This window comes from Neolamprologus brichardi, chromosome 4 (assembly GCF_056152115.1).
Source record: "Neolamprologus brichardi isolate AB-2024 chromosome 4, ASM5615211v1, whole genome shotgun sequence".
Taxonomy (NCBI): domain Eukaryota; kingdom Metazoa; phylum Chordata; class Actinopteri; order Cichliformes; family Cichlidae; genus Neolamprologus; species Neolamprologus brichardi.
In genome coordinates, this window is record NC_142107.1 from 25,716,293 (window position 1) to 25,729,637 (window position 13,345).

Genomic DNA, 13,345 nt, shown 5'->3' on the forward strand with positions numbered 1-13,345 from the left:
CTGGACACGCTGACGTTGTTGAAGTCCTGCACTTTTTCCACATTATTTCGGTGACTTTAACGAGGCCGTGTTTTATGAGGTCTCCATCTGAAAAAGGCTCGCCATGTCTCACGATGAGTTGGGCGACCTCATAGCTGCTATTGGAGCCTTTTCCTGCAGGAGACCTACCCTTTGCTTTAATTTCTGCTCTCTCAGCACTAGTGTTGGATGCACAGGCCTGATGTTTGGTTTCATAATGACGTCATACATTATACTCTTTCATAACTGCCACAGTTTCAGTGCAGATCAAACAGACACACTTCCCCTTGAGTTCTTTGAAGAAATATTCACTCTCCCACCATGTCTGAAATTTTCAGCACTCACTTTTCTACCTTTCGCTTCTTTGGTTCTGACCTGTTTAGTAACTTGGGGTAAATTTCTTCTGTGATTGTCCTTTTTGGTGGAGCAACTGCTCCAACAGCAACTGCTGCTGGATCAACAGCAGCTCCCCTGGTGTTAAAACTAAGAAGTGCAATACACTCAGGCAAAAGTTGAAGTGCGGCCTTATTCTATTCTATTTATAAAATTACTTGCGGGCCATTCCTGTGCATACCGCAGGAATGGCGATCCCACAGCTGAATCATCTTTCATCTTCTACATCAACATTCTCACCTGAGTTAATGAGAAAATTATTGAAATGATGCCAGCAGGTCCTTTCATCTGATCACTCTTCATAACAGTCTTGAGTATATGCAATATGCTATTCTAAAAACTGAAGCAGCAAACTTTGTGAAAACCAATATTTGTGTCTTTCTCAAAACCTTTGGCCACAACTCTATCCTCAACTCTAATCCTTTCCAAGTTGCTGTAGTAAACTGATAACTTTCTTTTTGTATTTGCTTGTAGGGTCTTGTCTTCAGGCTTCGTAGGTATTGTTGTCTCTGAGGAGTGTAGTCAATTTGTGTGATAATCCGTTGTGTTTAGACGGCTGGTGATATGGTGATGTTTTGATCTTTGCTCAGGGATGTGACAGCCTGTCGTTTTGGGGAACTTCAGCTTTGGGAAAGTATAAAAATAATTATAGACACAGGTGTGCAGTGAGCTCCATATTTACCTGTGTCAGCAGGTCATCTTCACCGCGTCCAGCTGAAATTTGCCTTAATGAGCAGCTGAACATGTGTACCTAACAATGTATGAATATACTGAATATGCTCCAGTTTTGAAATGATGCCTGATTTTTACAAACATACTTATCATTTCAATATGACTCATGGAGAAAGACTCCTGATGCACCACTGAGTAAGAAGATGAGGAGAGAGTATGGAGGAAGGTCACTTTGTCTCTGCTGCCCTCTGGTGGTTAGACTGAATGTGCAGCAGTCATAGGTGGAGGCCGTGTATTCATTGACAATTGCCTCAGATTTCAGAGGTTTTCCTGCGTTCAGGCTGCTGATGAAGGAAAGCTCACTGTGCTCTTCCTGTGTTTCACTAAGAGCTACAAAACTAAACTACTTTACAAAGCCAGCAGCAGTGAGTCTGTTTGAGTCTGTTTCACAACCTGAGTTAAAACGTCTCATCAGACACTTTGGATGGTTCATGACTTTATCGCTTTCATGTTCCTAAAGAGGAAACAGGACACAGATTAATATTCAGCTTTATTTCCCAGGTCAAAGTGTACAAATTAGATTTCTCTGGTTAACACAGAAGGATGCTGATGAAGATGGAAAACAGAACCTGAACAAGCTGTTATTGGACTCGACATTTAAAAACAATCCCCAGCGAGGATACGACTGTAACGTTAATCTGCTGATTCTGAAGTTCAATAACAAGTCCTGGTGCTTACTGTCGTATGTTGCTCAACATGAACTTTTAGGAGAAGCTGACGAAGCACCTTTGCCTCCTGGTGTCACTCCAACACCTGAAGCATCTGCTTTGTTTCCCATAAAGAAGACAAACGTTAAAAGCTGGTTTTCTTGTACGATGTTATACAAATCTAAGTTATTATTAACCAAGGAAATGAAACCAACCATTTAAAGCCCAAACCTGTGGCTTGTCCTCTAAATGTGAAACAAATGTCTTCTTTTTAACATGTATTTGTTAACAGTGTTGGGAAGGTTACTTTTCAAATGTATCCCATTACAGATTACAGATTACATGCCCCAAAATGTATTCTGTAACGTATTCCGTTACGTTACTCAATGAGAGTAACGTAACGGAATACTTTGGATTACTTAATATATTATCATGCTGTTTACAACTACATGAATGTGATTTATTACTATTACTGAAGGTTACTCTCCATACCAACACCAGGCTGCAAGTACAGGTGATGTCAAGGCCTTTTATTTTCCACACACCAAAAAAGTCCAAGAAAAGGCCGTGGGTGGCAATGGGAGGTTTGTTTTAGAACGCACTTCTGACTCCATTGTTTTAAAATCATATGGCGTTTATTTCGTGCAAAATTATGAACAAAAATCAACCAAATAACTTCTTAAAACTTAAAATTAAATGAAAGTTAACTTAATTTGCTTTAACAACTTCAAAAGTGGTCAAAAAATCATTTTCTAACCCTCCCGTCTTCCCATCAGACATTTGGCAAACAAAAAATATATCCTCACCACACCCCTCCAGGGTGCTCTTAATCCCGTGATTAATGGGAGGGTCCATAAGCCAATAAACCAATCACTTTCCAAAACCTTTTCCAATAAAATGAATTACAAATTTACATAACAAAACTAGGTCAGCATATTCTTACAACTTTAAAGAAAAAACAAAAATTAATACAAATTGCGTTTTATAAACATTCAACAAAAATGGCCACAACAGGTGACGTGGGCCGTGAGACATTAGACATTTGAGCCTCTTAATGCGTGTTTGTTTGGGTTTCCACCGGCGTGGAATTACCAAAAATAGAGAGGACATAGCCGAACATATGAAACAGGAAAATACCGCCGTGTAATCCGTTTATTTAAACAAAGTAACTGTATTCTGAATACCACCTTTTTCAACTGTAACTGTAACAGAATACAGTTACTCATATTTTGGATTTTAAATACGTAACTGCGGTGCATGTACTCCGTTACTCCCCAACACTGTTGCGTAACAGCATCATGTTCTACACGTCATTCTTCCAGCATCATCGTATTTTAACACTCTGAGATTTGGAAACAAAACACTGATTTCGTCTTTAGACACTTTCAGTGTGAATGAAACAGCTTCAGAGCTTAAAAGTGTTAAACATGTCTGCTGCCTGTGTACCTGTCAGGCTGAAAATATTCAACTTATAGAGATAAAAACTGCTGTGTGGTCACGGCTCCGTTAAATTCAATGTCTATGGGCACTGGTTCAGCTCAGTGGGATGATCAGACAACCATATGCTGCGTGGTTGAGTGCGGCCGGCCCGGGTTTGAATCCGACCTGCGGCCCTTTGCTGCGTGTCCTTCCTGTCAGTCTTTAATGTCCTTATGAGGAAAAGCCTAAAATAATAATAAATTTGTAAAAAATCACTATTTAATGTAGAAAAAGAATCAGCTGATTTTGAGGGGGAAATATCACCCTACTCAGACTTGCATGATGTCATCGACGCCCTCGGGGTCAGAGGTCATGACCCTGACACCTGTGGTCAGCGAGCGCTGTACGAGAGGCGAGGGAGCTGCAAGGCAAGAGAGACGATTCTTAATGTTGTTAAACAGAGTGACACTTCATCACAGCGTACTTTTGAAAACATCTGAACGTATAAACAAACAGTCTGTAAACAAAACAACGGAACAAACAGTAGCAGCTTTGCCTCTTCATACGACACAGGTTAGATGCTCCCTGCTGTACCGAATCAAATGTTCTTTAGTTTCACATAAATTCATGCAGACGTCAGAAGCGTCGATCCAGGCATTTAGAATCTACAGCACAGATTTCCATGAGCTCAGGCTTTGTGTATTTTATGTGATTTCTTTTTTCAGCATGTTTGAAAACAGCCTCAGTAATCCGAGAAAGTTAACGTGTGCATGCGTCAGTTCAATTCAGCTTTATTTATAAGCCACCAAATCACAACAGCAATTAATACTGAAAAGTAAAGACCCCACAACGATGTTCTTATTTCAGATCAGGTCATTGCTCGTGTAGCATTACTTTCTCTTCATGCTGCACATGAACTCCTCAGATGTGTTTGTATTGTTGTCTTTGTGACTTTGATCTCACCTGCAGCCTTTTGTTGTTGTTCTTGTTGTCATGGTTGCTGTTGTTGTTGTTGTTGTCGTGGTTGTCGGGCTCTCTGAGCTTGTCGTTGTCTCTCCTGACTTCTCTCCCTCCCTGCAGCTGAGATCGTTAGTGCCGCCATCTTGCAGACGCTGATCTTCTCCTTGCTGCTTCCGGCTTGGCTTCCCGTGCTCCTGATTGGCCGATCGCTGCTGCTGATGACCCTACCCACGGTGTTATTGGTCCTCCCTGAACTGCTGATCCTCACTCCAGCATGACTGCTGAGTCTATCATTGCTACCAGCGACTTTGGATCCGCTTCCTGCGCCGCTAATCCGGTTCCCAGCAGCCTTTGAACTGCTTAGCCACCCCCCACTGCCCCCGATCCTCCTCCCGGGGCTCGGCGCTCTTTGCCTGTTGGTTGTCCTCTCTCCCCCGCCCCTCCCTGCACTCCCCACGCTGCTGCTGCGCCTCACGACACTGGCCGAGCTCAGCCTGCCACCACTTCCAGCACTATTGAGTCTACGCCCACTGCTGACGTAGCTGCTGGGAGGACTGACCATCCTGCTCCTGACACTGACCCTGTCAGCACTATCAGCTCTGCTCACACGACCAGGACTCCCACAATACACTGCCCACTCCCCACGGCTGAACCTCCCTGCTCCTGGTGTTCCTGGTGGGCTTGTTGCTATGTGTGTGGCTGCTGAGCGACAGTCTTTGCTATCGCTGCTCATGCATCCAGCAGGCCGACCGTAAACCTTCCACTCCCCACAGCTAAATATCCCAGCTCCTGGTGGGGTTGTGGCCAAGTTTGTGGCAGGTGAAAGGCGTTCTTTGCTCTCAGCACCCAGCGAGCTATCGCTGCCAGCCCTGCTGTTCTTACGTCCAAGACTGCCTCCGTAAAATATCCACTCTGCACTCCCTCTCCTCCCAAATCTCCCTGCTTCTGGTGGACTTGTCGCAAGATTTCCATTCATGGATGAGTTTTCTCCACCCCTTTCATTGGGTAAGCTAGTCCCAGCGTCTAAGCTGTTCTTACGTGTAAGACTGTCACCATAAACCATCCACCGCCTACTTCCAAATCTCCCGTCTTCTGGAAGATGGTCCTTGCTCCCTGAGTTAGGTGAGCTGACACTCATATGTCCCAAGCAGCCACCATAAACCATAAAGTCTCCACTGAATCTTCCCTTTACCGCTGCTGTACCCACTTGTGCATCTCCACTGCTGCTAAAACCTCCTGGCTTGCTAGAGGCCATTCCTCTGTTGGAAAGGGTATTTCCAAAGCTTGCTTCTTCGGCATTACCTGTTTGGTTCTTCTCTTGCCAGTCACCGTTTCTCTGCCCCCTGATACCTCTATTCATAGTCACACCTCCTATCTTATCTTCATCTGCAGGACCACTTACATCTTTGCCTCTGGACCTTCTTGCATCTCTTCTGCGATAAAGGCCTCCAAAACCAAGCTGTTCCTCTCTGTCTGCTATGATACTTCGTCTATCTCCAAACACCGAGCCTCCATGACTGCTGCTCACCTGAAGGCTGCTTCTCTGACTGGTTGGTCTAGAACTTATCTTTGTGTCATTCAGCTTCATTCCCCTTCCTTCATAACCTTGAAATGGCCTAAAAAGCACACCCCGGTTTCCCTCTGACATTATGACTTCCGTATCTCTGTCTTCTGGCAATGATCCATCTCCACTAAATGATACCGACTGTCCGTCCTCCTTTGTTGACAGAATGAATTTCTCTCCTGGGTGAACACGTGCATTTGCCTCAGTCAGACTTCCTGCCTCTTCTTTTACATCACTATCTGGACTGAGACATATGTCTGAGTCATTTGGACTCTGAAGTAGATCAGGACTTGCAATGTGGTCTTCCACATCTACTGGGGAAAACACTTGATCTGTAAGGTTTAGCATGACCTCGGTCTCATCCGGACTCACGCATATGTTTGGGCTCAAGCAGCTGGGTGAATTTGTTTCACCAACTGACAAATGGACTTCTGTTGGACTTTGTAACTCTTCATAAGAGGAACAGCTCAAACCGACACCAGAATCTGTTAAACTTGTAGATATATTTGACGCCTCTTCACCTGAAAGATCACCTGTCTCCTTCTTAGACTCGACTGGATCCAGCTTTACCTCGCTGGCATTGTTGACTGTTTTCATTTCATCCACTTCTGCCTTTAAACCATCTGTATGTTGAATATAACACTTTTGGTTTTCCTTGCTTTCTGGAGAAGAAATGGCGACACTGGTCCATGAATCTGCATCCTTCACAAGTTTGTTGTTGGACATATTTGTTAAACTTTTATCTAAACTCAGGACAATCAAAGTATCTTCTGCTTCTTCCTTTCTGTCTACAAGCCCATCATCCACCTCAGTCATATCCTCAGTTGGGTTCAAACATGTGTGTGGATCGTCTGGTGTGAGATGCGGTTCTGGCTCGGTGGAACTCTTCATTGAACACTTTTCTGGATTCAAGCATGCATCTGGCTTTGTTGGACTCATTGATTCCTCTTCTCTTGGACTCTGATGCTCTTCAGGGCTGGAGGAACTTAAAGCCACACCAGAACCAGTTAGACTTATAGACATTTCTGAGTTTGTAGCACTGGAATATATCTCCTGACTTTGCAGATTTATCAGCTCATTTTCTGATATAAGATGGTTCGTCTTCACTTCCTTGCAGTCGTGGAGTTCTTCTACTTTGTCTACTTCTTCCTTTAAGTTCTCAGCACTTGTAGTTTTACTGTGAAGCTTGTTATTAATTTCTGAGATACTAGACAAAAAATGTTCATTGTCATGCACTGCAGGTTTGGCTTCTATGAGTTTCTTCAGTTCGGTTTTGGACAATCCCAAACTCTGATCAAGGATTAGAACATCTTCTGCGTCTACTGTTTGTTTTCCAGACCTTCCATTTGTTCCTTTATCTGTTTCTTTCATAAGGGCTACCTGAACCTTACTTGATCTAAACACTGGAGGAGATCCTGGCTTGTGCACTGTACTGACATTTTCCTCCATGTCCCTGACAGCTTCTGGTGGAGTCTCAGCCTCCCTGATGATGATCTTTGTTGGATCTTTTTCCTTTGCTTGGAAGGAGGCTTCAATTGGATCCATCTCAGTAAAGATCAAAGCTTCTCTCACTTTTACCTCAACAGCAACTGGTTTGCAGAGATAAAACGAGGTCTCATGCATTACAAAATGTGTTTTTTGAATTACGTCTGGTCCTGCAGAAGGAGTGTTTTTGTTAGTCTCCATGTCTGTCCCTCTGTCAGTAGAGAGTGAACCAGCTTGTTTGGAAGTAAAGGTCTCTTGTTTGGTCTGGAAGGCATCGATGCTGTCAGGAACCAGAGCTGCGATTACTCCTGTTTTGGAAGTCTTGACCAAAGCCCGCACGTCTCGGCTAGTTTGAGCCCCAACATCATGATCTTTAGTAAGGACTTCCACAGGGCTCCTCTGTCTGCTGCCTGTCTCTGTAGAAATGATGGACTTGCACACTTTTTTATAAAGCACTACGGTTCTCTGGTTTTCAGAGTTTTGGATGGTCTCCATCAGAGGCTTGGTCAGTGTTCTAGGTGAGTTATTTGGATGTTTGTTGTGGACAAAATCTGACTGGGCTGCAGTCGCTGTTTTCGGTGAAACTATTGGTGTTTGTTCAAGAGTGTGAACGCGGCCGCCCTGAACACTGGCGGTCCTGAATGTGGGTTTTCTGGTCTCAAGACAGGAAGATCTGACATCTGGCTTGGAGTTAAAGTTGACATGTGAAACTCTAAAAAGATAAAACAAGACAAAGGCAAGAGCAAAAAAACTGAAGATTAATAACTGAAAGGGGGCGTATTCATCTATTCCTCTATCATCATCTCATACCCCTGACGGTCCACGCTGTCCAGCAGCTGCTTGTAGTCCCGTATCTCGGCCCCCAGTTGGTTCTTGACGTCCAGCAGTGACTGATGGTCTGCAGCCTGCTGTGCTGCAGCCTGGAGCACCGAGTCCAGGTCTCTGCACAAACCATCTGCTGACTCCTGTAGGACCACCAGCTGCTGGAGTAATGACTCCTTCTGCTCCCGACCAGAGGACTCCAACACCAAGACCTGGGCAGACAGGAAGACTCATTCTAATCCTGTTTTTTATCTTGACTCTGATGGTTTTGGTTTTGTCTTTTAGTCCTGACTTTGAGAAAACTCTGGAGATGTTTCAAGTCTGACCGGCTTTTGGCTTCAGCTGTTGATTGGCTCTTTGGGGGAGGAGTTCATAAAACATGTGTTATTGTGAAGATTATCTTGCTAAACTAAAGCATCAACCCAATCTAGAAGACTGGAAAAAACTAAATGACATGTGGCTGAAGGAACCAGAGGAACTCACAGGTGGGCCTACAGGTTCCTGGTCAGAACATCGGAGTGCTGGTGTGTAGTTTGATCTTACCGCAGCCTGAAGTCGCGTCAGTTCTGCTGTCAGACAGCACACTTCTCTCCTCATTGCTTCTAGCTCGGCTCTGTCAGCATCGGACCCCAATGAAGGGTCAAAGGTCACCTGTGAAATGCTCTGCATGGACAGCTGAACACAAAACACCTGTTAAAATGCTTTTGCATTATTATCCTTATTAATGTTCCCTTTATGTTAAAATACAGGTGTGCAGGTGTGAGTGTGCCTACCTGAGTCTTGCACCTGGGTTTGCTCTTGCTCTTGTCCAGGTGTCCAACACTCGTCTGTCTCAGGTGGTCCACCTGTTGGATCAGGTCTGAAGACTCAGTGATGTGCATCTCAGCTGCTACACAGGTAGGCAGGAAAGGGGTGTAGGTTTTTTTAAGCATCCAGGTGAGATTGTTTTACCTGCTGGCGTTGAGTCTGCAGATCCGCTTTCTCTTGCTTTTGCTCATTCAGCAGATTCTGAAGCTCAGGCAGAATGTGAACTTTCAGGACCTCCCCCAGCAGCCCGAGGTCACTAAGCTCCGCCTCCAGATGAGTACGCTGCTCACGCACCTTTTGGCACCTGCACACACAGCAAAGGATCATGGGACATGTCTTCATTTATCTGTCTAGATGTTCAGCTATATTTGGCCACAGCCATGTTGTTGCGTGTAGGTGTGATCATGCTTGGACGACAGGTTAAGTTATCAGAACAACAGATTAAGCTAGCAGCTAGCAGCTACAGCACGGTGATGAAGCGACGCTTTGACTGGTTTGAATGATGGAGGAGTTGCGTGATTTTGTAGTTTTCACGTTAAATTACAAAAGTGTGACAGTTACATAAACGTGTTGGGATGAAAATCTGCATTTTAAACTGAGCTCGTTCTCCTGTTTGAAACCGGCGGCAGACTCTGTGATGTTTTTTATCCCGTACAGACCTCTGCACTCATACTCTGACGTGCATTAGAGACCCACGAGGCAGGTATGATTATATCGCTGGCGTGGCTCTACCTTTCTTTGAGGTCGAAGACGGTGAGTTCTGCTTCGAGTAACTGCAGCTTCGCTTGAGCCTGGGCCGAGAGACATTCACTGATCTGTGAGAGAGAGAGAGAGAAGCTTTATTCTGTGGTGGGAGGAGGTGCAAACGTCTGGGCGGAGAATCACAAATAAATAAATTTCCTTAATGACTTCTCTGGTTTTTACAGGACACGCCAGGTTTTTAGTCTGTCACATTTTGGACTCGTCCAAACCCGTCTGACCATTAAACACAGGTACAGCATCCTGACACCACCTGAGAAACTCGTTTAACCTTTGATTGTAAGGTTAGAACTGATTAACTGGGAGCCCTCTGGCACTGACTCACTTCTGGAGCCTCTAGTGGGCGTTAGAGGAACTGCAGGCTTTGGTAGTTCCAGTGTTTGGCTTCATTTTCCAGCCTGCAGGTTGATGCCTGGATCAGATTGTTTGGCTTTGACTTGGAACAGAACTGGTAAATGTTTTAATCTCTGGGCTCGACTGAGGACTTCATCATTAAATGATCACAGAACTGCAGAGACTCTAAAGCTGCGACAAGCTGCAACAAGAATAAATTTGACATCAATTTGTTTCCAGCTTCGCTGTCTGCACATGTTCTTTGCTTTACTTTATGACTCCTCTGACACATCACATCTGTTAACAGCAGAACACCTCAGAGTCCTTCAGATTTATGTCTGGTTTCAATCACAGGAAATACAAGTTGATAAGACAGGAAGGACAGAGCATGTAAGAAAGAAAAAGTGACAGACGGAAAGAAATGGACAACAAAGACACTGAACTGTGATGACACAAGACCATGCCATCCTTTATTTACAGTCTACCTGGCCCTGCAGCAGGGAGGCGGTCCTCAGGTGTCCGTCCAGCCACCTCAACTCTCGGGGACACTTTCTGTCCAGCTCCTCCTCGATCTGATGCTCCAGCCTCTGATTGGCTGCCTCGAGATGCTTGACCTGCACAAACAAACAAACAAACAAACAAACAAACAAACAAACAAACAAACATTCTCTGTCATTCTGTTGTATGAGTGAATCACCGTGTTCTCTGCGTACATTCAAACAGCTCTGGGAAACATTATGTTTCAGATCTTAGTTTTAAACGTGACATCATGAAACACAATCTTTGGTTCATGATTTCTTCCTTTTGATTTTGATTTATTGTGGTCTTAAAATTTCAAATCAATAACAGGACTTTATCGATCAATCTTTAAGCAGTGCAAACGTCCATAAAGAAATCGGATGTTTTTTTGTCCTCCAAGTCTTTCAGATCCTTTTAACTGCTGCTCATTAGTCTCAGTTGGAACAATGAAGCATGCTGCCTCCATCCTACCTGCTGCAGGTATGAAGCCAGCCTCCTGTTCAGCTGCTGCAGGTCGGCTCTCTCTCTGGATAAACAGGAGCTCCCGCCGCTGCCCGGAGCTGCCGTGCTGGGACACACCGACCCGCCGGCTCTGCTGCCACGAAGAACCAGCCAAGAAATCATCTCAATTCAGTTTCATCACAGCTTCTTCAAAGCTTCCTTTAACGAACTCTGTCGTGTTCTGGAGTTCTGCGTGTCTGAGGCAAGCGGTCAGGTCTTTTCTGTCTCGAGTGTGTCAGGAGCAGATGGAGCTCAGGTTTAATCTGCTCTAAACAATGATATTCAGAAACAGGTCTGAGCAGGATGGCAGCCCTGCCCAGCACACTGCATCCAGCAGCCGTCGGGTTTACACTTGTTCGTAATCTGAGAGCCAAACTTTCATTTACAACCTGGAAATCAAATCCATCAAAGCTCAACAAGATCCTGCAACAGAGAGACTGTTAGAGAGCGTTTACTCAGCCTGGACACATCGCAGCAGCCTGACTCTCCTTACAAACCTTTAAACTGCTAACTGGTTCTTATACCGTCATTTTCTGCTCTGAGCAGTTAAAGCACTTTATACAACATGCCTCATTCCTGCGTTCAGATTCAGAATCAGAAAGACTTTATTATCTTAATGACCTTGTAGTACCATATCACCCTATTAGAGCACTTCGCTCTCGCTCTGCAGGCCTACTTGTTGTTCCTAGAGTATTTAAAAGTAGAATGGGAGGCAGAGCCTTCAGTTTTCAGGCCCCTCTTCTGTGGAACCAGCTTCCAGTTTGGATTCAGGAGACAGACACTATCTCTACTTTCAAGATTAGGCTTCAAACTTTCCTTTTTGCTAAAGCATATAGTTAGGGCTGGACCAGGTGACCCTGAATCCTCCCTTAGTTATGCTGCAATAGATGTAGGCTGCCGGGGATTTCCATGATGCACTGGGTGTTTCTTCTTCACTCACTATGTGTTAACAGACCTCTCTGTATTGAATCATATCTGTTATTAACCTCTGTCTCTCTTCCACAGCATGTCTTTATCCTGTCTCCCTTCTCTCACCCCAACCAATCACAGCAGATGGCCCCGCCCCTCCCTGAGCCTGGTTCTGCTGGAGGTTTCTTCCTGTTAAAAGGGAGTTTTTCCTTCCCACTGTCGCCAAAGTGCTGCTCATAGGGGGTCATATGATTGTTGGGTTTTTCTCTGTATCTATGAAGCGCCTTGAGGCGACTTTTGTTGTGATTTGGTGCTATATAAATAAAATTTAATTTAATTTAATTGACAACTGGATTGTGTGGATCTGCAGTCATCGGTGTAGATGATGAAGAGCAGGGGGAGAGCACACAGGCCTGGGAGAAGCCATGGGAGGTGGAACGGAGACGGGAAAAACTTTCTGAGTCCTGTTGGTCAAAAAGTCCAATATCCACAGGATCAGCTGATCATCCAGGTGAAATCGTTTAGTGGGCAGGATGTGAGGCTGCAGAGAGTTGAACGCTGATGAGAAACCAGCAAACAGAAATCTGGTGGAGGAGTCAGGGAGCTCCAGATGTTTGTGGATGGAGTCCAAGATGAAGATTTTTGCATCATCAACACCTCTGCGTGCACGGTAAGCAAGCTGGAGGATCCATCAGGGGATCAGTTGCTCTTACGATGTGCTGTTTTATGATCTTCTCCATGGCCTTCATCACCAGGAAGGTGAGGGCCACAGGACGAAGATCATTCAGAGACTTTGTGTTGTTTCTTTTGGGGATGGGGATGACTGTGGAGTGTTTCCACAGCTGGGGGACGGTGTGACTGTCCGAACACACTTCCTGTGCCCTGCACAGTGGCTCAGAGCTCGACTGCTGATGTTGTCAGGGCCGGGTGAGCTCCTCTCCCTGCTCCTCCTGAGGGCTCTCACCACATCCTCAGTCCTGAAGGTGAGTGCAGAGCTGCCAGGTTTGAGTGAGGATCTGGACTCCTTATGGATGATGTTGTCCGTCTCAAACCTGTTGTAGAAAGCGCACAAACACTTTGCTTTTTTAGGTACGTGCTTTCTGTCATAATTGGGGTTAATATCTTGCCTGAGGATATTTGGCATGCAGACTTCCTTCTGATGAGTAGGTGACCTGTTCTACCCCAAAAACAGTGAAACTACAGATGCTGTCCAAGGACAATGCTGGACCTCTCACCCACTCCATGATGCCCGATCACAGGATCACACTCAGTGAAAGACTGAGTTTACAGGACACAGAAAATGTGGAAATGCCTTTGAGCCACTGAGCAGTTCTTGATGAACGTGTTGGGTTTCTCTTGCACATGACGCCTTCTGTTTTCTTCACAGTATCTATAGAGTTGTTTGACTGGGGTTGTCATGCCTACCTGTGGATATCGCTGTACAACTCCTCCATCCTCCTCACGCTTACAGGGCAAC

General features: G+C 45.0%; 1 protein-coding gene across 1 annotated transcript; it reads right to left on the bottom strand.

Moving 5' to 3' along the window:
* Positions 1–2,115: 2,115 nt before the first annotated feature.
* Positions 2,116–13,322, bottom strand: LOC148103062 (uncharacterized). Its single transcript, XM_087840440.1, has 13 exons — positions 13,294–13,322; positions 12,833–12,920; positions 12,538–12,710; positions 10,930–11,053; positions 10,425–10,553; positions 9,580–9,662; positions 8,984–9,151; positions 8,862–8,952; positions 8,584–8,730; positions 8,029–8,252; positions 5,520–7,930; positions 4,173–5,459; positions 2,116–3,630 (listed from the first exon to the last, which is right to left on the bottom strand). Exons 1-12 carry the CDS (start codon positions 13,320–13,322, stop codon positions 4,201–4,203), a joined length of 4,926 nt encoding a protein of 1,641 aa, XP_087696566.1. The 3' UTR covers positions 2,116–3,630; positions 4,173–4,200.
* Positions 13,323–13,345: the final 23 nt, after the last annotated feature.